The sequence below is a fragment of the Drosophila simulans genome, chromosome 2R, assembly GCF_016746395.2.
Source record: "Drosophila simulans strain w501 chromosome 2R, Prin_Dsim_3.1, whole genome shotgun sequence".
NCBI classification, from domain to species: domain Eukaryota; kingdom Metazoa; phylum Arthropoda; class Insecta; order Diptera; family Drosophilidae; genus Drosophila; species Drosophila simulans.
In genome coordinates, this window is record NC_052521.2 from 374,078 (window position 1) to 398,105 (window position 24,028).

The 24,028-nt window shown below is 39.1% G+C and overlaps 1 protein-coding gene across 5 annotated transcripts in view; it reads right to left on the bottom strand.

Annotated features, from left to right (window-relative positions):
- Positions 1-423: 423 nt before the first annotated feature.
- LOC27208341 (sialin) overlaps positions 424-24,028 on the bottom strand; it is a 33,389-nt gene continuing 9,784 nt past the window's right edge. The window contains exons 1-5 of one of the 5 annotated variants that reach the window (XM_039292349.2): positions 20,171-20,252; positions 17,283-17,377; positions 10,242-10,399; positions 9,114-10,184; positions 424-715 (exon numbers count right to left, since the gene is read on the bottom strand). In XM_039292349.2, coding sequence (XP_039148283.1) covers positions 518-715; positions 9,114-10,184; positions 10,242-10,399; positions 17,283-17,373 — 1,518 coding nt within the window. In that variant the 5' untranslated portion in view covers positions 17,374-17,377; positions 20,171-20,252 and the 3' untranslated portion in view covers positions 424-517. Of the gene's footprint in view, positions 716-9,113; positions 10,185-10,241; positions 10,400-17,282; positions 17,378-20,170; positions 20,253-24,028 lie in introns of those variants that run through there. The other 4 variants (XM_039292351.2, XM_044922637.1, XM_039292348.2 and 1 more) reach the window with 4 other exon arrangements.

Genomic DNA, 24,028 nt, shown 5'->3' on the forward strand with positions numbered 1-24,028 from the left:
CAGAATCACCGGACGTTGCGCATGCGACGAATTGCTTATTCGGCGGTCACGCTCGGCACTAAGCGGCCGAAGACCCGGCTCTGGAGTTTACAACGCAATACTAGATCTTGAATTGGTAATTTCCCTGGAGAACCCAGTTATGAATCGATTAAGAACTCCGTTGGATCTCGGAAGGCAAATCTTGCTTATTGCCATTAAGTAATGTTTTGGCCGAAGGGCTTTGACGAAAAACAGATACTTCAATTGCATCTCCTCTTCAAGTGCAGATGAATGGTAAGCAAAAACAATTGGCAAGTCGGGAGGTCGACGTTTCTGGTTTTTGATCGCCATCTATACAATAATTACAAAAAGTAACCACTTTTATGTGGGCACTTTCTTTAACTTTCAATGCTGTCTATGTTAGATAATTAAGAAATAATAAAGTAAAATAGGTGTGATATTTTATTATCATAACAGCGAACATATAACAGTATATAAAATTTGGTATTAACAGTTAATTATCTTAACTGCGATTTCTTTAAATTGGTCCAACAGTATTATCGAAATCATCCTTTGCTGTCGATAAAACCTTCCCTTCATCTGAATCATCATTAACTGGTAGTCCTTTATTCCATGTCTGTATTTCTGCGGTCCCGAAAAGTTGATAAATTAGATACGTCAGAATAGAAATAATTGCGGAGACTTCAAATACTCTTCGCCATTGATCAATGGAGTCCTAAAAATACATAATAAGAATTTTATAAATTAAAAATGAAATCTTTCCAATAAGTATCATTTTTATTATTTTCATATAAATTCATTCATTCATAATATTAACTGCATTTGTTATTTACCAAAGTTCCGACCATATAAAGTATATATATGTATTCTTGATCAGGATCAATAGCCGAACCGATCTAGCCATGTCTGGGGCATAGATGGAGCGCAAGTTGAACCAATTTGCCATGCCCACCCTAACGCCCACAATCCGACCAAAACTGCCATGCCCACACTTTTGAAAAATGTTTTGATAGTTTTTCATATTTTAATTAGTTTTGTAAATTTCTTTCGATTTGCCAAAAAAATTTGTGCCACACCCATTCTAACGGCATAAAAACTGCCACGCCCACGCTCTTGAAAATTTTTTGGATATTTTTACATAATTTTATTACAACAGTAAATTTCTACCGATTTGCCAAAAAACTTATTGCCACGGCCAATCTAACGTCGTAAAACCGCACTAAATATGCCACGCCTAAGCATTTGAAAAATTGTTGGATATATTTACATATTTTTATTAGTCTTCTAAGTTTCTATCGATTTGCCAAAAAACTGTTTTGCACGGATTGGGCGTGCCCTAAAACAATTTTTAAATTTTGTTCTAAGTTTATTCACCAATATCTATCGATATCCCAGAACAATTATGTAATTTCGAGTTCGCATTTGCCCTAGCTGAGGAACGGGTATCTGATAGTCGGACCATTGCATCAAATGCTTCTTGAACAATTCGATTCACCAAGTCTGGTTATCCGATTTTCCTTATAAACTATATCGGTAATATTTAATTATTTAAATCCTTATGATAATGACTTTCTTCTTTATTTTCCTATTTCATTGACCAATCATAAGTCATTTGAAGAGTTTCTCCAGATACCAGCAACATTGACTTTGACTGTTTTTTTGAGGAGAACACCAAAATAAGTCTGGCAGATACTCATGCCAGAAGTGGTAGTGGATTCACAAAATCCTGCGACCTGAAGATGCCCGGCATTTAATAATAAGACCCTTGGGAAACGTTATCAATTTAGTTTCTTGTCAATTTGATCTTAGAATAGCGGCGACAACAACAAAGGTATTTGGCTGCGTAAAAGTTAACCGACAACTAGGCTTAGCGATCAAGAAACGAAAAGTGAGTACGTGAAAACGACCGACGCTGCCGGTTGCGGCCTTATATTATAATGATATAGAAACAAAATTGTTAAGTATTAATATCTAGGGAATTCGACTTTGCTGTTAAGAAATCATAAGGAGTTGGCTCCTGTCGACTCTGTCGAAAGACAGAAACAGATTCAACAGAATCATCTAACGGCAGCATACACAACTTCCTGACCGTTCTACAAATGATGCTGGATGCTGTCCTTAACTCAGAAATTTGAGGTACGTCATCCTGGCCAACGCATTGGGGGGAGATTCTCGCCCTTGACCAGTATCAAATCATCAATGCGAAAGGTCGACTTGTTGATCGCCATTTTGAGCGCTGTTGAAGCAGGGTTACATATTCCTCACGCCAACGAGCCCAAAACATCTGCTGAAAGTGTGTTACTTTCCCCCATCCATCTAAAAGATTGTAGTTTAGTCAAGTCTTGCGCTATAAGCGTCTCAGCAGGTCCGCAATGATGAAAGTGTGCGCGAGACAAAACATCAAGGTAGCCTGAGTTTTCTGAAATCGAAACTAAAGGCCGAGAATTACGGATTGCAGAAATTTGATAGACGAGGGTACGCAGCTCATCAAAACTGAGATGTTACAACTGAGCGATACAGATGATGCTTGGCCGTCTTAACTGTTGCTTCCCACAATCCCCCAAAATGTGGTGGTCGGGAGGGAATGGAGCGCCATCGATATTGTCAGCCAGACAAAATATTAATAACAGACAAAATTAAGTCGCTCAATGCTAATGGTGTTAATTTCTTCAATTCTTTTTTTGCGTCGACAAAGTTTGCCTCGAGTGGCAATAAAACGCTTAGGGGCTCCTAGAAATGAGTTCATTGTCAAGTCCCGAACAAGCTCCAGATGTAGAACTTTGTGGGCGGTATATTGCAATCCAACAACTTGGATTGGAGTCGACAATAGTCGACTCCAGTAACTGAAAATGTTCGAGATCCTGTCAGTTGTTGCTTGGGAAAGTTGCCCATGATATGCTCAATAAGCTGCGGCTCAGTCCTAAAACATTTAACGCATTTGCGAGCCACTCTTGGGACAATTATTAACCCGCCAATAGCCCAGAACTGCAAACGTACATTTGCCAGCAGTGCTCGTGGACCTGCGTAGGTTATGAGCTGTAGGTTATGAAATCTCCGAATAATAGGATGGTGTTTGGGCAAAATCATTGGGCTTCTTGCATAGTTTAAAAGTGCCGAATTTTCCAAACGGCTGCCAACGCGTTGTAGCGACGCAATAGAGCTTAAGTTTTTGACAAATCCCTTAGACTGCAACTCCCTTAATTTCGTGCCACATATGCGTACGCTGGACGAGCCATATGAGACTTTTAGTTCCGTGCAAAGCCCATGATGGCAATTACGGTAAATAAATTTGGAGACTTATCCAAATATTCGTTGAATGGTATGGAATGAATTGCAATTGATATTAATATCCAGATATGGGCATTTACTTAATAGCAAGCTTGACTAATGGTCGTTTAATAACACAAGAGGCCGGCCAGTATTTTGAACTTTGTGTAGGAAAGAGCGAACCATACCATCCATATTTCACTATAATTTATGGATGCGTATTAACGATCGTACCACTTGCAAAAGTAAGCAAATAATTTGGCGGGAATTGCATTTTCTCAGTCAGCTGATTAACACTTCACCTTTAAAAGCTCATAAAACGACTTAGTGAAGCTTTCGATAAATTTTGTTTTTGATTTTTCATTTTTCGTTTTTAAGGGAGCTATTCTAGACTTGGAGCACAGGGGATGACTAGTTGCCTCCTCGGACATGGAAACGATGTACACGCAAGTTTCGTATGCTTCAATGCTGGCATCACAGAATCCATGAACTTCTACGATACTCTTAGGGCCTAGTACTAAACGGCTTGCATTCAGAAAATTCCTGCTGATATCCATATCCATTGCAACTCTAAATGAAGACTTTCGTCCCAGAGCAGTTTAGCCTTCCACAATAGCTGCAAGAAAATCTTGCATTTAGCAGCTGCAGGTCCGATAAGAACAAAAGCGATGTAAATATAAGCCAGAATAAGTAACTATAAAATACGTTTATCGTAACGCTTATTAGGTATTTTAGTTTGAGGCAGACACAAGAAAATAATAAATTATCCGTAAAAGTATCCCATCAAGACCAAGGCTCGAACACACTTAACTCCTCCTTAGGAGAATCTCTCCACAAGATGTGGAGATGTGCTACTTGTTACCATCTAAGATCTTAAGGTATATCTACCCATGGCATGCTGAAGGCTCTATAGTTTCTGACAACGGTTTTCCAAAAATCATTAGAATTCCTTTGCAGAGGGTGTTTTATCCATGGACGTGGGTCCTCCCCATCAAGTTTGTTTACCAACATCCAATCTTGGCAGCAGCATGGAGGCAATCTGCAAATTCCTGAGCCGTTGCTAAGGATTCCAAAGCGTGCATTTGTGAGTTGACCTTGACCGAAAACTGCCGAAGTTTATGCGCCGAAGACGCACCTACTTTCTTGATGCTAAGTATTTTCTTGGTGTGAGAATGGAACACAAGACGTTAATTAGGATACCGTTTATTGAGTAGACCTATAGGCATTGGATAGTTGGTCGACTTAATGGCATCCATGGCTGGTCCTTAGGGACAAGTTTTCAAGTACTGCAGCTTTTCAATGTTGGAGAACTCGGGGTTACGGAATCTCCTGCTTAACAATTGTCTGCAAACCTTTATTCTGTAGGCGATGAGCACTAACTTGTTGCTTAATTTTCCCATTAAAACTCTTACTAGTTTGGGAATAGAATAGCGGCGACAACATCAAAGGTAATTGGATGCAAAAAAGTTTTCCGACAACTATGCTTAACGAGTGGGACTTAAAAACGACCTCCTCTTCCGGCTGATATGCATTGTATAGCACAAACCGAGAGAGAGCTGTACGGGTGCCAAATCTGGGGCTTGTGGCTTGTGACAACCAAATCAATAGGATCCAGGCTACGCAGAATAGGGCTTCGAGATGGATATTCAAAAAGCCTACTGTACCATGCTGCAGTATAGTTTACGGTAGATATAAGAATTATATGGTCATCTCGGTCCTACTTATAAGCTGGCATTAATCATGTATATCTAGCTCAAACATAAGCACGGAACATAAGAAAATGAGAACGCGCAAGTCACTGCATTCGGTGGCTAGCATTTCAACAGAAAGGTCGTAATAAATTTCATAACTGACCTTGTAGTTGATTAATTGTAATTAGAAAGTGAGTGAAATTGACTGAAAAAGTAGGTGCCTCAAGAAATCAATTTTGAAATAAACAGGTAGCATATTCTCATTTATTTTATAAATATTGATTTTTAAAAAATATTTTCTTTTATTGAAAAATTAATGTTATAAATTACAAAAGTTGCAGATTTAATTTATAAGTTGAAATAATAATGAACTTAATTTAAATGCTGTAAAAATACTGCTCAGTCTCCTGTTGAATTATGTCGAAAGTAACATAAATAAAAAATATGAAACGGTAGTTAATTAATTAAAAACTGTGCGAATAGCTTTGGTTATCTAAGCTCCTCCTTCTCCTCATCTCTTGTTCACTCGCACCTACACCTTTGCCTTAGCGTTCTGCTGTTCGCTCTGCAATTAAGTCGCTCATTATTCTTTCGCTTTCGTATCTTTTACATATCGCATGGATGCAAAATCTCGCTTGCTAAAACCCAATCTTATAACCCGACTTATAAATCTCGTCTTTTCATTGCTAATAATAATGTAATGTATTATAGTCAAGGAATTAATTTTTATACCCGTTACTCGTAAAGTAAAAGTGTATACTAGATTCGTTGAAAAGTATGTAACAGGCAGAAGCAAGCGTTTCCGCCTATATAATGTATATATATATTCTTTATCAGGATCAGTCGATCTAGCCATGACCGTCTGCCCGTCTGTCCGTATGAACGTCGACATCTCATTAACTATAAAAGCTAGAAGGTTAAGATTCAGCGTACAGATTCTAGAGACAAAGGCGCAGGACAAGCTTGTTGACCTATGTTGCCACGCCCACTCAAACGCCCACAAGCCGTACAAAGCTGCTACGCTCACACTTTGAAAAACGTGTTGATACCCAGCCTAAAACCGGCCAAAACTGCCACAACCACATTTTGAACAATTTTTCAATTTTTTTTTATAATTTTATTAGTCTTGTAGATTTCTATTGGTTCGCTAAAAAAATGTTGCCACGCAAACTCTAAAGCACTAAAACCGCCCAAAACAGCCACTACCACACTTTTGAAAAATGTTTTGATATTTTTTCTTATTTTTATAAGTAAAATTTCTATAGACTTGCAGAAAAAAAAATTTTTGCCACGCCCACAAAACTGCCACGCGCACATTTTTGAAAATATTTTGGTTACTTTTTTTTATATTTATTAGTCTTGTAATTTTCTATTGATTTGGAAAAAAACTGTTTGCCCGCCCACTCTAACTCCTTAAAATCGCCCAAATTTTTGAAAAATTGTTGGATATTTTGCCATGCCCACTTTTACTCTTCTACTAGCTGAGTAACGGGTATCTGATAGTCGGGGAACTCGACTATAGCATTCTCCGTTGTTTATTTTTTTTTCAATTTGGTATGGTAACGCCTCAAAACTGCCAAAATCTGCCCACACTTTTGAAAATTTATATTATTTATTTGTTTGTCTTGCCAATTGCTATCGGCATACCAAACACATTTTAGGACATGGTAGGAGATGCTTTAGAAGGAGAGTCTGACTGTAAAAAGGAGCAGATAATTAAATTCCATGATGCATTGAATATAGACAAAGCAGTTAGCCTGGGATCCGGCTTCAAATAAGCTTATATCTATCTAGCCTAATTACATGATCCACTTGGTCTAATAACCCCAATTGTCACAAAACCTGAAATCTAAATCTTGCCACAGCCAGTGTTATCGCCAGTGTTACTGTTATCGGTCGTACAGAACATAAAATCTCCATCATTCCTAAAGCAGCCTCGGGCTTCCGTCGAGATTCTGCGATGCTAGCATATAAGCTTATGGAGCGTGCTTATGCTTGCGATTGACTAATGGGTTGACTGTGCCAAGTCAAGAGTAGTCCAACTAAAGGCGTTCACAATTCCATGATAAGAACTTTCCGCAGCGCTTTTATTGGCTGAGCTAATCGTTAATGTCAAGGAATCCATCGATTTCGATTGCGCCTTTGTTGGTCATACTCGTCTATTTTGTATTCGTGGATTTGGCAACCAATGAGGAAGTTCTAAGAATTCGTATCAAACAGAATCTATAAAATTCAGGAGATTACGAAGGTTATGACTTGGCATCATGTTCCGACGAACTTATACCCAGCAGACGTCGTGTCGCAAGGATATGCCCCGAGAGTATTGCTGGAGCATTCCCTTTGGGCTAACGGGCCTCCATTCCATTCGCTAAGCTCGTCGAATTGGCCATTCCTGTTGCATGCAGTAAAGGATTTGCCAGAACTTAAAATTCCTTAACTCTTTCGATAAATTGCAGCGCGTAAATGCATACATTCGTCCTTTTATTTAAAATTGTAGAGCCAATTCTATCCCATTTAAAGGCCGTCTTTCAATGGAGGAGATCAACTCGGGAACTGTACTTCTTCTGAGGAGCAATTAGCAGGTTCACTTGGAATAAGAGTGAATGAAATTTCTTAGCCAGGGCAAGCCGTTTCCATAGAAAAGAAGCTTAGGCCTATACTCGGTCCGATCGGTTACTTCGAGTCGGAGGAAGGCTTCAGAACGCAAGCTTGGACTACGATACTGGGCTTCCGATACATTTACTAAAGGATTGTTTATTATCATGAGAAAAATTTGCATGCCGAACTGCAGGCGTTGCTTTCCAAATTAGGCAAAGGTTCTGGTGGACTGGAGGCCGTCATCAATAAATGCGTCCGATGTATTAAAATGGAGCCTGTGTCGAGTGCAGCCCAATCCAGCATTTCACTCTATAGGCTATATCGCCGTCTTCGTTTGGTTTTCCACAAAAGCAGCCCATTTGGAAGTTGTTCATGATCTTACAATTCTTCCTTCTTTGCAGCGCTGAGAAGATTCATCAGTCTTCGAGGCAATCCGCGTACCATTAGGAGTGACAATGCTACACACTTTGTAGGTGCAAGGAGCGAGCTTGCCGAAGTACGACTGCTATTTTTGAGCGAACCGCACACGGCATTGATAGCTTCCGCGTGCCCAGCCCTTCGGTGGCAAAGAATAAATCGGAGAAAAATAAAAATATTTTTTTTAATGGTATAGGCGTGGCAGTTTTGAGCGGATTGTTGGCGTTAGAGAGCGCGTGGCAAAAATTTTTTGGTGAGTCGATAGAAAACTTATAAATATATGAAAAACTATCAAAACATTTTACAAACGTGTGGGCGAAGCAGTTTTTGGCGGTTCGGTTGACAATTTACAATAATATGAAAATATATCAAAACATTTTGCAAAAGTGTGGGCGTGAAAATTTTGGTAGGATTGTTTGCGTTAAAGAAGGCGTGGCAAAAAGTTTTTTGGCAAGTCTATAGAAATTTACAAGACTAATAAAATTATGAAAAAATATCGATATTTGGGCGGTGGCAACAAACTTGCGCTGCGCCTATGTCTCTAGAACCTTCCAGCTTTTATAGTTCCTGAGATCTCGACGTTCATACGGATAAACGGACATGGCTAGACCGACTCGGCTATTGATTCTGATAAGAATATGTATACCTTATATAGTCGGAAACGCTCCCTTCTGCCTGTTACATACTGTTCATCGAAACTATTATACCCTTTTACTCTAAGAGTAACAAGTAAAATAAATTTGTTTTTGCATGTCATTTACCAAAATACTAAAAATACTAAGTAAACTTATAATTAACTAAAAGGTTATGGGATACTACCCATAAAGCAGATGGTTCTGGTTCGAAATAGAAGAAATCTTTAAAGTGTGGGCCTCTCAGTTTGTTACACGGTTTGTTGCTGTGTAAGAAAGTGGGCATGGTAATCTTTTAAAACAAGCTTGCGTTGCGTCGGTTTTTGGTTGCCGAGAACTCGGTGCTTATACAGGCGAACAGTGATTGTGATAACTTTATAAGGTCGCAAACGCTCCTCTTCAAGTATAAGGTGTAATAAATAGTATTACGCGTTGACTGCGTATCTACATCTTTAGAATACTTATTGTGTTTTGTATCTACAATATTAAAATAAATTCTATACTTTACCTCTTGGGTGACGATAAATCCAGCCGTAAGCGGAGATATAAAGGACGCAGACATATGAATTGTTTGGCAAAATGCTAAAACAGCTGCGGAATGACCATAATTTGGCGCTAAGTCAATTATATTGGCCATAGCTCCAGCATAAGATGCAGTTATAAATATCACAGCTATAAACCACACCGTTAACAAAATGTACACATTGTCTATATAACCAATACAGTATATTAACACCCCAGGAATAATTTGTGATAGAGCAGTAAATAATTTTCTTACATTAGTAAGACTTAAAACCTTATACAATACAATTTTGTCGGCAATATAACAAAATAGTACTGATGATATATATGAACAAATAAATGGAACTCCAGATAGAAAACCATTTGTTTCAAAATTAAATTTTAAAACATTTCCCATAAATGTCGGACCATTAACAATAAAAATATAATGAACAAATATTCGTCCAAAAGTTGTTATAGCAATCGCCCAAGCAGGTATGGATTTAAATATTTGCAGCCAAGGCACTTTAACTTTAACACTACTGTTTACTTCTTTTCTGACGTTAAGTTCTATATAATTTAATTCATCTTTAGTAATACGAGGGTGCTCGCGTGGTGTATTAAAAGCAAGTAAATACCATAGTATACACCATCCAAACCCTAAAGTACCAGTAGTATAAAATATATATGGCCAACCCCATTCTGATAAAATAAATCCACATAACGGATACGTTAAACCAATACCAATACTAAAACCCTGAAAGCTTGACATAAAACGTGAACGTTCCGTGAGAGGTATCCAATATCCAACTATTGCATACATGGCAGGCCACGTCAAACCAGAAGCAAATCCCTGAATAGACCGCAACACAATAACAGCTATGTAATGTAATTGCGCTGCAGATGGCATCATAAAACTACATAGAGCTGTTGCTAACTGTGACCATCCAAATACGCACTTGGTTCCAAACAATTCTGTGGCAACCCCTCCAACCACCTGCGACAACACGTAGCACCAATAGAATGAACTTATTACAACAGATTTTACTATTGTTTTTTGGTCATCAGTCCCAGTACCCTAAAAATTAAAATTATTATTATTGGTAAGTATGCAAATATTATAAGTTTGAATTACCAATATTTGCTGCGATTTGTTAAGGGATTCGTTTTGTGTTGAATTATCGTTCGATATCATTGCCACCAATGCGAAATTCATATCATTACGCATCATAAAAGAGACCAGAAAGCCAGACCACGAAAGAAAATAAAGCACCAAACGCGCTGGAATTTTGTCTGTAATTAAATGAATTAGGTATAAAGAAAGTCTCATATATTTACTTCATAAATTATATACGTATTTACTTTATTTATCCGCCCTACAGAAATACTTATATCCGTCTATATCATTGTAAAGTGGTGTAAAAGCTGACGATGGAGCTATATGTTTTGATATTTTCTGTTAAATAAAGCTTATACAGGTGAAGGAAGAATGCTAAAGTTGGGTGCCGATACCTGTTAGTTAGTTAATGGAACTGCAAAAGACGAGTCTGCAGCAATCAGAAATTATATGCTTTAACATGCAATAAGAAGCCCGGTCTACGATTGTCTTGTCACGCTGCCGGCACCATTAAACAAGGCCAATTGTAATAATTAAGATTAAAGCAAATCATTCATTGTTTTCCTCTTGTTCATTTAGTTCTACTTAGACCTAAGCAAACATTTGCATTCATTCTAATCATTCGCTCATCTTTGTACAGAGCGTTCGGAGGGACAAACTGTCTCAGTTTTGAGCTCAGTCTTCTCATATTTCCCCTGCATACAATCGTATTCTAAAGCTCATTTGCTAAACAACTATCTTAACGCTAACTTTGAATAATTTCCGATTTTTTTGAACGCAGATAAAAATTACAATTTCATCCTTCTTCTGGGATATCGATAGATATTGGGGAATAAAATATGAAAATTTAAAAATTGTTTAAAAGTGATGACGTGACCGGACTGCGGCTTTAGGGCGTTAGAGTGAGCGTGGGAAACCGTTTTTTTGCAAATCGATAGATATTTAAACGACTAATAATATTATGAAAAAATATTCAACAATTTTTCAAAAATATGGGGGTGTCAGTTTTGGGCAGTCTTAGGGCGTTAGAGTGGGCGTGGCAAAAAGTTTTTTTTTGCAAATCGATAGAAATTTACAAGACTAATAAAACTGTGAAAAAATATCAACTCATATTTCAAAAGTGTGGAAGTGGTTTTTTGCGGTTAGTGGGCGTTAGAGTGGGCGCGGCAACATGGGTCAACTTGCGCTGCGTCTTTGTCTCTAGGATTTGTATGCTGAAACTCAATCTTCTATAGCTTCTATAGTTCCTGAGATCTCAACGTTTACACGGACAGACTGACAGACGAAATATGCAGTCGGAAACGCTTCCTTCTTCCTGTTACATACTTTTCAACGAGTCTAGTATACCCATTTTCTTTACAAGTAACTGGTATAAATACTTTTGATAATATAAAAGAATATATTTTAAGTGAACGTAGCAACTATTGCAATGCGTAAACGTCATTGAAATCTGCATGCTTAAATAGTTCCTTTAATCTATAGAGGTGACACTGGTTGTGTAAATATTTGAAAATAAAAATCTTCAAAATAACAGTTGTAAATTAAATTAAATTAATTAAACAGAAGTAGTGCATATGTTTTATAATCTATATTGCTTAGAACTTCGCACTGTTTGACTAGGGAGACGGCGATGCGCGTGGTTATGCGATAAGAACTCATAGAAGGGGGTAAGCTAGGCTCTTTAAGCACTACCAACCAGTGTATCGACCTTTAAGTTGTCAGTTTCTAGATGCCATTTCAAGTAGCCAAGTACTCAGTATGCCTACTGTGGGAACCAGCACCATGATGCTGAGCGAAGATCGACCGCCAACACTCTCTCTCTCGCGATCGCTCTTTCTTTCTATGACTGTACTCTGACTGCTATTTATAATTACTCTTTATTGTAGTTTTGACTCTGGCGAAGGAAACAAGCATACTGAAGTGAAAGGAAATAAATAAGTTGATAATCCGAATCGTGTGTTGTTTATTAAAATAACGTGTTGTTACATTGCACTGTGGTCTAAAGTCTAAAAATTGAGCTACAGACTTGAAACTTTGTACATTTTGTTGTTAAATCACAAATAGTTTGCACACAAAATTTGGAGTCTGTGCGACCACGCCCTCTTTTGCCTCCCATATTAACTACTGGTATGTCTCAGGAGTCATAGTTCTTTTTTTTTTTTAATAAAAGTGTGTATATTGTTGTTTTAAAAATATTCGCCCTTTTCTTCTTCTAGTTCTACATTATAAATTTCCGAATATGAACTCTAATCAGAATCAGAATGTGAATCCAATATTTTGTCTGATGGATCAGGTTTAAAATTAGACTGTATTTCCAAAAGACTTATTACTGCCTTCGGAAGTGGTTTTTTCCTATTTTTTCTCTCTCTGTCTTTTAAACAAATTGTTGATAATAGTGGGTAATAATTTTTTGCAACATCGATTCGCTTGGAAATTCTGGAGAACAAAGGCAACGCCTCTCTTGCATTCTTTTCTAGCAGAAACAGTTGTTGCATGAATCAAAAGATTTGAGTCGTGATCACTTTCACATGCCAGATTGGATGCCAGTTTCCTTTTTAATCTTGCAGTTGGTAAGATAAGTTTTGGCGTCCCAAAATCACTAACAAGAATTCATATCTTAGACGCCATCCACTTCGTATGTTTGGAAATAAATCGGTCTAGTTGTCTGTTACACTCGGGCCGTTTTCTTTTAATAAATAATTCAAAATGTACTATTTTTTTGTCAACCTCTTCTGTCTTTTTCGATTCCAGATTATTGTTGTTGATTGCGGAATAAACGTAATCTGAAACATAACTTATTTGCCTATTGTTACGCCTTCAAATGTCCAGGAGGTCGCTATGTCTGAACTCGAACTTGGCTATATAAAATCAAATTTTAAGAAAACGAGCATAAATGGGCAAACGATTTTACTTTACCGTCAAAGACAATAGTTAAAGGTACAAACTGACGTTTTGAACTTTTGTCAAAAATTGTCAGAAAATTAGTTATACTCCACGAAACACAGGGGACACGTTAGAATTTTCTGTTAAGATACACATAAATTGGATGTCGCACAACATAAAAGCAGTACAACTACACATATATTACGTACATACGTTAAAAGCATCATACCTTGGCATTTATTTTCCATATTTTACTATAATTTATGGATGCGTATTAACGATCGTACCACTTGCAAAAGTAAGCAATTGCATTTTCTCAATCAGCTGATTAACACTTCACCTTTAAAAGCTCATAAAACGACTTAGTGAAGCTTTCGGTAAATTTTGTTTTTATTTTTATTTATATGATATATTTTATTTTAGAAAATAATTGCTAAAGGACGATATATTGACATAAAAATTTCGGCTTTATGCCAAAAAAATCCAATTCTGGACCACAGTGGTCTGGAAAGAAAATCAGCAGGGTTAAAATCGGTCTGTACATAATGCCATTCCATGCCGCTTTTTAGCTGCTGAATAGAGGCCGGCCACTCGGTTGGCCACGAATACATTAAAATTAGAAAGTTCATCCCTGATCCAAGACAAGGCCACTACCGAACCATTCATCATAAATATTTCCCATCGAATCTGCAATACGGAATTCATAAAGCCCCCGAAAGCTCAGTTTTGGTAACATAAACGTTTTTAAGGGAGCTCTTCTAGACTTGGAGCACAGGGGATGACTAGTTGCCTCCTCGGACATGGAAACGATGTACACGCAAGTTTCGTACGCTTCAATGCTGGCATCACAGAATCCATGAACTTCTACGATACTCTTAGGGCCTAGTACTAAACGGCTTGCATTCAGAAAATTCCTGCTGATATCCATATCCATTGCAACTCTAAATGAAGACTTTCGTCCCAGAGCAGTTTAGCCTTCCACAATAGCTGCAAGAAAATCTTGCATTTAGCAGCTGCAGGTCCGATAAGAACAAAAGCGATGTAAATATAAGCCAGAATAAGTAACTATAAAATACGTTTATCGTAACGCTTATTAGGTATTTTAGTTTGAGGCAGACACAAGAAAATAATAAATTATCCGTAAAAGTATCCCATCAAGACCAAGGCTCGAACACACTTAACTCCTCCTTAGGAGAATCTCTCCACAAGATGTGGAGATGTGCTACTTGTTACCATCTAAGATCTTAAGGTATATCTACCCATGGCATGCTGAAGGCTCTATAGTTTCTGACAACGGTTTTCCAAAAATCATTAGAATTCCTTTGCAGAGGGTGTTTTATCCATGGACGTGGGTCCTCCCCATCAAGTTTGTTTACCAACATCCAATCTTGGCAGCAGCATGGAGGCAATCTGCAAATTCCTGAGCCGTTGCTAAGGATTCCAAAGCGTGCATTTGTGAGTTGACCTTGACCGAAAACTACCGAAGTTTATGCGCCGAAGACGCACCTACTTTCTTGTATTTTCTTGGTGTGAGAATGGAACACAAGACGTTAATTAGGATACCGTTTATTGAGTAGACCTATAGGCATTGGATAGTTGGTCGACTTAATGGCATCCATGGCTGGTCCTTAGGGACAAGTTTTCAAGTACTGCAGCTTTTCAATGTTGGAGAACTCGGGGTTACGGAATCTCCTGCTTAACAATTGTCTGCAAACCTTTATTCTGTAGGCGATGAGCACTAACTTGTTGCTTAATTTTCCCATTAAAACTCTTACTAGTTTGGGAATAGAATAGCGGCGACAACATCAAAGGTAATTGGATGCAAAAAAGTTTTCCGACAACTATGCTTAACGAGTGGGACTTAAAAACGACCTCCTCTTCCGGCTGATATAAATAATAAATTTCATAACTGACTTTGTAGTTGATTAATTGTAATTAGAAAGTGAGTGAAATTGACTGAAAAAGTAGGTGCCTCAAGAAATCAATTTTGAAATAAACAGGTAGCATATTCTCATTTATTTTATAAATATTGATTTTTAAAAAATATTTTCTTTTATTGAAAAATTAATGTTATAAATTACAAAAGTTGCAGATTTAATTTATAAGTTGAAATAATAATGAACTTAATTTAAATGCTGTAAAAATACTGCTCAGTCTCCTGTTGAATTATGTCGAAAGTAACATAAATAAAAAATATGAAACGGTAGTTAATTAATTAAAAACTGTGCGAATAGCTTTGGTTATCTAAGCTCCTCCTTCTCGTTTCATCTCTTGTTCACTCGCACCTACACCTTTGCCTTAGCGTTCTGCTGTTCGCTCTGCAATTAAGTCGCTCATTATTCTTTCGCTTTCGTATCTTTTACATATCGCATGGATGCAAAATCTCGCTTGCTAAAACCCAATCTTATAACCCGACTTATAAATCTCGTCTTTTCATTGCTAATAATAATGTAATGTATTATAGTCAAGGAATTAATTTTTATACCCGTTACTCGTAAAGTAAAAGTGTATACTAGATTCGTTGAAAAGTATGTAACAGGCAGAAGCAAGCGTTTCCGCCTATATAATGTATATATATATTCTTTATCAGGATCAGTCGATCTAGCCATGACCGTCTGCCCGTCTGTCCGTATGAACGTCGACATCTCATTAACTATAAAAGCTAGAAGGTTAAGATTCAGCGTACAGATTCTAGAGACAAAGACGCAGGACAAGCTTGTTGACCCATGTTGCCACGCCCACTCTAACCAACAAGCCGTACAAAGCTGCTACGCTCACACTTTGAAAAACGTGTTGATACTTTTTCAAACTTTTATTAGTCTTGTAAATTTCTATCAATTTGAAAAAAAAAAATGTGTGCCACGCCCTCTCTTACGCCCTAAAACCGCCCAAAACTGCCACGGTCACATTTTCAAGCCATGTTTCGATATTCTTTCATAATTTTATTAGTCTTGCAAATTTCTGTCGGTTTGTCAAAAAACTTTTTGCCCCGCTTACTCTAACGCCCTAAAGCCGCCGAACCGGTCACGCTCACACTTTGGAACAGTTTTGAAATTTTTTCTCAATTTATTCCCCAATATCTATATCGATATCCCAGAAAAATGAAATTTCGCGTTCGCACCGACACTAGCTGAGTAAAGGATATCTGAATGATATCGTTTAACTCGACTATAGCATTCTCTCTTTTTATATGATAGGTCTGTTATTATTACGTACTCTCACATTCCGCCGTATTCTTATTCCCCAAATATCGTAGTCAAAATCCGTCCCAAATAGACTGTCTTATAGGGACCAATTGGAAGTTCTAGGTGATTTTAATATATCTTGCATTATGTGGTCCTCAGAATAAAAATCTCCCTACAGCAGAACACGTCGAAAGTTAATTATATTCGAAACTCTCTTGGTCGTTTTTTGTATCGATGTATTGTTAAAGGTCCTTTTACTCAACCTGAAGATCCATATCATCTTCTTATCATATTCTTCTTATGTGTCGATCGACATCGGGCGCAGCAGTTTTGGTCTGTTTTAAGGCGTTGCAAAAAGCTTGGCAAATCGATAGAAATTTACAAGACTAATAAAAATATTATAAAATATATCAATATGTGGGCGTGACACTTTTGAACGGTTTGCAGGCGTTAGAGGAGTGGCAACATGAATCAACAAACAAGCGCTGCGTCTGGAAAGTGTATGCTTAATGTCAACCATCCAGCGTTTATAGTTCCTGAGATCTCGGCGTTCATACGGAGGGACAGGGCTATATCGACTCGGCTATTGATCCTGATATTAAGTTAGTAAACAAACTGTTTACTAACTGTCTTTGTTTATTTCGTTCATCTCTCGCTTATCATGTGATCCGATTCTCAGGCCAACCAAAGCAGCGTTAAGCAGCAATACCCATACATTAGAAATATGTTTTTTTTCGTTTAAACTCTGTCAATTTGTACTTCTTCTAACGCCCAGAATTCTCCCAAAACTGTCACGCGCACACTTAAAGATACTGTTTATTTATTGATTTCACTATTTTTTTTTTGATATGATGTTAAAATTCTCTCTTGCACTCCCACTAGCTGTGTATCTGATAGGTATTCGGGTATCTGATAGTCGAGGAAGTTGACTATATCGGCCTATATACTTTTTTCTACAATAAATACATTTAATCTTTATTTAAGAGCTTACCACGAAGAACCGAGGATTGGGCTTCCCTTCCTTCCCTTCCAGTAGGAACATCATCTTGCGGTGAAGAATATGATACCCTTGAATTGAACATTTCACTTTTGAATAAAAAAAAAAAAATATTGTTATTGCATACATAATATAATTATATAATATATTTTTGAAGCGATTTTAATTGAACACAGGGTCAATATGTATTTGTGTGGGGTTATCAATGACCGCCTTCCTGAGGGTATAGCACATCAGAGAAATGTTTTCAACACAGAAAATAAGAAATTTGCAGCCATATACTGAATATGTTTATGTAAGAGTCTATTGCAATCACGGTAAAAAACATGGTCCGGGCAAGAAAGAGCAACAGGAATATCGACAACAGAGCAGCAGGAGAAGCGACAGCAGAATAAAAGTAGAACGACAAGACAGGACAGCATTCGGTGCCGCCAAGCTGGTCACGCCCACAGCGTGGCTGTTTTGGGCGGTTTTAGGGCAATGGAGTGGACGTGGCAAAAAGATTCGTTGAGAAGTATGTAACAGGTAGAAGGAAGCGTTTCCTACTATATAAGGTTTATATATTGTGAGGAGTCTTAAAACTTCCCACAAATCTGGGTGCAGGGGAGTGGCCTAGCAACATCGAAGAAGTCTGCGATGCAGAAAGAGTCAAGGGCCGTCAGGTCTAACGGTACCGCGGTGGACCTTGGACCCCGGCAAAGCGGAGAGACCGTGAACTAACGGTACCGCGTCGACCGGTAACGCGACATGAGTTGGATCTTGTACCCGAGCGGGCCGTGCGCAAAAGGAAAAATAACGGGATCCCTGCGGCCTATGAAGGGACGGCGCAAGTGCAGCCCGCGGCAGTCAGTCACAACACGCGAGGAGCCGTACGTATGCGAGGATAGTCAAGGAGAGTACCGGCGCGAGTCGCGCAGTTGCGCAGTCGGATCGGAGTCTGAAGGCGGAGAAGTGGATTCAGTCAACCAGACCGCGCGTGAAAGGAAGTAGTGAGAAGCGTCGGGCAGCAAGAGGCCCGCAGGAAGTGAAGGACGAGCACTGCAAGTAAAGAGTGATCCTGGGAGTGGAGGAGAAGTTCCTGGCGTGTCTGAGAGGGTCAGCGGAGTCAGTGGTCAGTAAAGGTGGGCCCAGGCCGAGCGTTGCCTCGCCCGTGGACGATACGCCCTGCCCCATAACATCCTAATCCTGGCCGGGCCGACACGTCGTCTGTTGTCGAGGAGTACACAGGACAACGAAGGCAAGGCGTTACAGGAGAAACGCCACAGGAGCAGCGAGATCACCGGAGGAGTCAGTCATAAAACAGTAGAATAAATCGATTATAATAAGAACCCTCCGGCTTGAACTGGCACCGGAAAAAACAAAGGCTGTCCTGATAAGGAAGGTGGAGATGGATACTGTCGAAGTTGGCAGTACCTTGGTGGCCTCCTTTTGGGCAATTAAGTACCTACCCTCGAACATCTAGCGTATGCTAGCTCGAAAGCAGCAGGAGTAAATCGTTATCAACCTTAATGTTAAACACTTTAGGTCCAAAACAGGCGAGCAGACGACTGCTGACGAGCGTCACCCGGGCGACCATGCTATATGCCGTCCCGGTGTGGGCAAACGCGCTTTATAATTCCTACTCATAGACTGTCGGCACTATGTATCTGCTCCGCCTTCAGAACAGTGTCCAACGAGGCGGCATTAGTAATCGTAGGAAAACCGTCTCTAGACCTAATAGCACAGGAAAACAAAGAGGTCTTTAACCGAGCCCACAGTAGAGTCCTCTTCTCCAGCGCCAAGAGGCCAATACGAGCAGAAGCAAGGCAACGACCCTGGAGACATGGCAGCACAGGTGGAGCAACGGGCTAAAGTGTCGCTGGACGCAGCATCTGATCCCCTCCAATTGTTCTTCTGTTTTTACTTTTGTTCTATGTTAAATGTCAACTAAACGAATTCAAAAAAAACCTACAACGCAGATCACCGAGGTCAAAACAAATACTAAAAGACAGTACTCCCCATCCATTTCCAAACAAACTGTGAAAGGCGCATCTACATCTCCAGACTCCAATTGATGCCGAAACACCTCCGCGGGGCGCTGCTGGCAAATGGATTAGAGCGATGAACTTAGAGCATGTACTTTTGCTTAACACCTCTAAAAAGTTTTTTTGCCAAAACGCTCATACCAACTCGTTTTGCCTCCCCTTGTAAACCGACATCCTGGAAAATCGCCTGGACACGACCATATCAATAATAAGATGATAAGTCATCTCCCTTAATGTCCGTTCGAATGTGTCAACTCTTTAACGTAATTGCGAAGCTAGCCTATTTTCCGAAACAATGGAAAAAATCAATAATAATGTAGGTGCCCAATCCAGGAAAGAATAGAACTGCCCTACTCTAGTACCACAAGCTGCTGAGGTAACGAGCCTGGGCGTACATATATGAAGCTCAAAGCCATCTCCCTTAATGACCGTTCGAATGTGTCAACTCTTTAACTCAATTGCGAAGCTAAGCTATTTTCCGAAACAATGTAAAAATCAATAATAATGTAGGTGCTCAATCCAGGAAAGGATAAAACACTACCAGCATCCTGCCATAAATAAATACACCTACCAACAAGTCTTTCGAAACAAAAAGCTAGGTCGACAGAACTGCCCTACTCTAGTACCACAACACACACCTATATCACAAGCTGCTGAGGTAACGAGCCTGGGCGTACACCTAGACAGGCGGCTCACGTGGCGTAGGCACATTGAAACTAAAACCACAAATATGAAGCTCAAAGCAGTTTGTCTCCTCTCATCAACTCTCTCTCTTTCCTCATCAACGCCCTTTTTCTCCTAAGTCTTGACTACATGGTTCTCATCTACATTACTGTGCTTAAGCCAATATGGACTTACGGCTTTGAATTATGGGACAACGCGTCTTAGGGCGAGCCAAATCAAAAATCCTGCGTACTATGACTGGAGCTGGTACCTAAGAAAGGAAAACATCCACAGAGACTTGCAAGTCAAGTGAAATATTCGGTAGAAAAGTTAAATACTTAAGCAAGAAGATAAAATATGTTTTGATATTTTTTCATATTTATGGATTTGCCAAAAAATGTTTGCCATATGTCACAAGCCGGCCAGGACTGCCTCGCCCACACTTTTGAAAAATGTTTAGATTTTTCTTTGTTTTATTGTTTGTCTTGCCTATTTATGTTCTATTCTACCCCTTTCCATTTTATTCTCCAATATCTATCGATAACCTAAAAAACGATACAATTTCGCGTTCGCATAGACGGGGAACTCGACTATAGCATTCTCTCTTGTTTTGACATAAAAAAATGGTTTTATCAGCTGCCGGTCTACTACTGCATATTTGCTGTGCTTGATAAGTCAGTTTGGGATGTATGCCTGAAATGTTGTTTTAACATAGGGGTCTGTCTTTGGCACATGACCACTTATTATATATATATTATTATATATTTTTATAATATATTATTATATATTTTTTTTAAAGGATTTGGGAATAAAATTGTTCAAAAGTGTGGGTGTGACCGGTTTGGCTGCTTAAGAGCGGCGTTAGATTGGGCGTGCCAAAAAGATTTTTGGCAAATGGATAGAAATTTATAAGAAATCAAATCATGAAAAAATATTCAAGACTTGTTCAAATTCGCTTTAATAGTTCCTGAGATCTCGACGTTTATACGGACAGACGGACATGACCAGATCGACTTGGCTATTGATTCTGATAAGAATAAATATTACATTATATAGTCGGAAACGCTTCCTTCTGCCTGTTATATACTTGTTAAGGAATCTAGTATACCTTTTTACTCTACGAGTAACGGGTATAATTATCAAAAGCCGCCAAACCGGTCACGCACACACTTTTCAACAATTTTGAAATTTTCTCGTTATATTCCCCAATTTGTATCGATTTCCCTGAAAAATTATGAAATTGCGCATTCACACTTGCGGAGTATCGGGTAGCTGAGTATCTGATAGTCGGGGAACTCGACTATAGCAATTTCTCTTGTTTTGAATTTCTGTTTGACGATTGGGTTAGTATTTTTTTTATTCCGACAAAATTTCGTTATTACCTCTATGGTTATTTCTTAAATGCTCTTCTTCTATTCATTAAAATTTGTTCTCTATCTGTGACTTCTTTCAGAAAAACAAACGGTCTTATACATTTTAAGTTGTCGTTGCACGCGAAATTTTGACTATATCATTCTTGGAATTTTACGTACAATTTCACATCTTCACAGTAAGTGTTAGTAGCCACTTTCTCTGGTAGAATTTCTCGAAATATTTCTAAAATGATAGCAATACTTACTGTTGTGTATAGTTTAAATTGTCAGATTGAGCGCTGTGGACGGCTTCATAATTTGTAGATTGGTTTGAGAATAGGTTTAATATATGTCAAACGAAATGTCATTGTTTTGGCCGTCATTTGTTTTAACTGATTGCATGGGACCTAAATATATAAATGTTTTATCTAATTGGATGACTTCATGTCTAATTAATTCGGGATGATTTAAGATGCTATTATTAGCGCATATCCTAAGTCCGTCCGCTAAGAATTTCCTTTTCCTTTGATGAAAGCAATATCAAATTAAAATTCATTTAGTAGTATTTTCCATCTCTGTAGCTTTAAATTGGGTTCTTTTAAATTTTTCAGCTATACTAATGGGCGGTGGTCGGTTTAAAAAATTTTTTTCCAAATAGATAATAATGGAAATGTTAAATAGAGCAGAAAATAGCTAGGAGTTCCTTTTCAATCGTAGCATATTACTTTGGTATTTTGCATTAGGACCGCTCCCGAAGCATAGTTCCTGGAATGTGTAATAAGTGTAAATTGTTTTTGGAGGTTACGATAGGCCACACTGCCTCGCTTTTAATTAGGGTTTTGAGCTTTTCGAACTATTCTATAAAATAAAAGTCTTCTGTATTTATTTTGGAATTTTTTCCTGTATTTTATTAAATGTTCGCGATTTTAGAGTAATCTTTTATGTATCGCCCTAAATAGCTAGTCATGCCTAGGAAACTTTTTATTTGTTTTTGCATTGTTGTCAATTTAATCCTATCGATTGCCTCAACTTTCTTTGGTTTCAGACCGTCTGCATTTAAAACGTCCCTTAAAATTATATTTTGCATTTGGCAAACTCACATTTGTCAATTTAAAGCTTTTAGTTAGCATCAGCCAGACAATTTAATACTTCAGATAGATGCTCAATAAAATAAGAATATCGTCAATGTATACAATAAAAAAGTGATTTGTTGCAGGAGCATTTTGAAGTCCAAATGGCATTCGTAAGAACTCGTAGTGACCGTTGCCAGTTGAAAATCCTATCTTCTGGATATCGCACTTGCTCATTTTGATTTGGTAACTCTAAAGATGAAAATATTAAACAGCCACCCAGCTTATGAAATATTTCGTTTATATTAGGCATAGGATATCGATCTTCGATTGCTTGCGAGTTTAATTTTCTATCGTCGACAAATCGCCATTTCTGTTGGTTTCATACGTCCATTTTTTTTGGACAACCCATAATGGACAGTTGTAGGGGCTATTCGAATGCCTCATTATTCTTTGTTTTAGCATCGTCTATTTGTTTGTATACTTCGTCCATATGTGCTGTAACGAACTGATTTTCTTTATTTCGCTCGCTACTAGTTGCAGCGGCTAGCTCAGAGAGTTTTTGTGTTCGTCCCACCAAATTTATGAGTTGTGTGATTGCCCGACCAAGGAAACGCAATAGGTTCTTAATATAGTCGTTTATTTCGCTGTTTCTTATATTATATTCCGGAGATCTTCTACACCTGCGGAGCTTCTCTTGCAACGCCTTGCCTCCATGGTACTGCTGGCTCCTCGACGTGGACGACGAGTCGGCCCGGCCGGGACTAGGATGTTATGGGGCACGGTGTATCGTCCTGGGGCGAGGCTATGCTCGTCCTGGAACCACCTGTACCGACCACTGACTCCACTGTCCTTCTCGAAACCGCTGCGTCACAGTCGTCTCCGCTAGAAGACCACCCGCCGGTCGGTCTGGGTTTAGGATGTTATGGGGGTAAGGTGTATCGTCCTGGGGCGAGGCAACGCTCGTCCTGGGACCACCTGTACCGACCACTGACTCCACTGACCCTTAAAGACACGTCGGGTTCTTGCCTTAGCTTTTGAAGGTCTTTCTGCCGGCCGGAATGGATTTAGGATGTTATGGTGCAGGGTGTATCGTCCTTGGGCGAGGCAACGCTTGTCCTGGGACCACCTTTGCTACCCACTGACTCCAATGATCCTTACGACACGTCAGATCCATCTCCTCCACGCCCTGGATCTCCACTTGCTTGTGGTGATTCGTCCTTCTGAGTCCTTCGGGCTTCTTGCCGCCCGATGCTTGCACTGCTCCTTTTCTTCTCCTTTGACCGCGCGTTCACACTTCCGAGATCCTTCTCGTAACACTCCGACGCTCGGACTGCTTCTGCACGCGATCTCACTGTCTCATTAACTGTCCTACTCCTCCGCCACCGTTAGTTCACGGTGCGTCTTCTTTGTGCCTGTCCGACATCCGCACCGTTACCATTCGACCCCTGTGCCCTTGGCCCGCTCGAGTCCAAGACCTAACGGGGTACCGTTAATTCACGGTCTCTCCGCTTTGCGCTGGCCGCCTTGCATCGCGGCTGTTGCTAGGCCACACCCCTACACGAGATTTGTGGGGAGTTTTAAGACTCCTCACAGTGCTTCGGGGTACCTATAATCTTTAAAATATATTG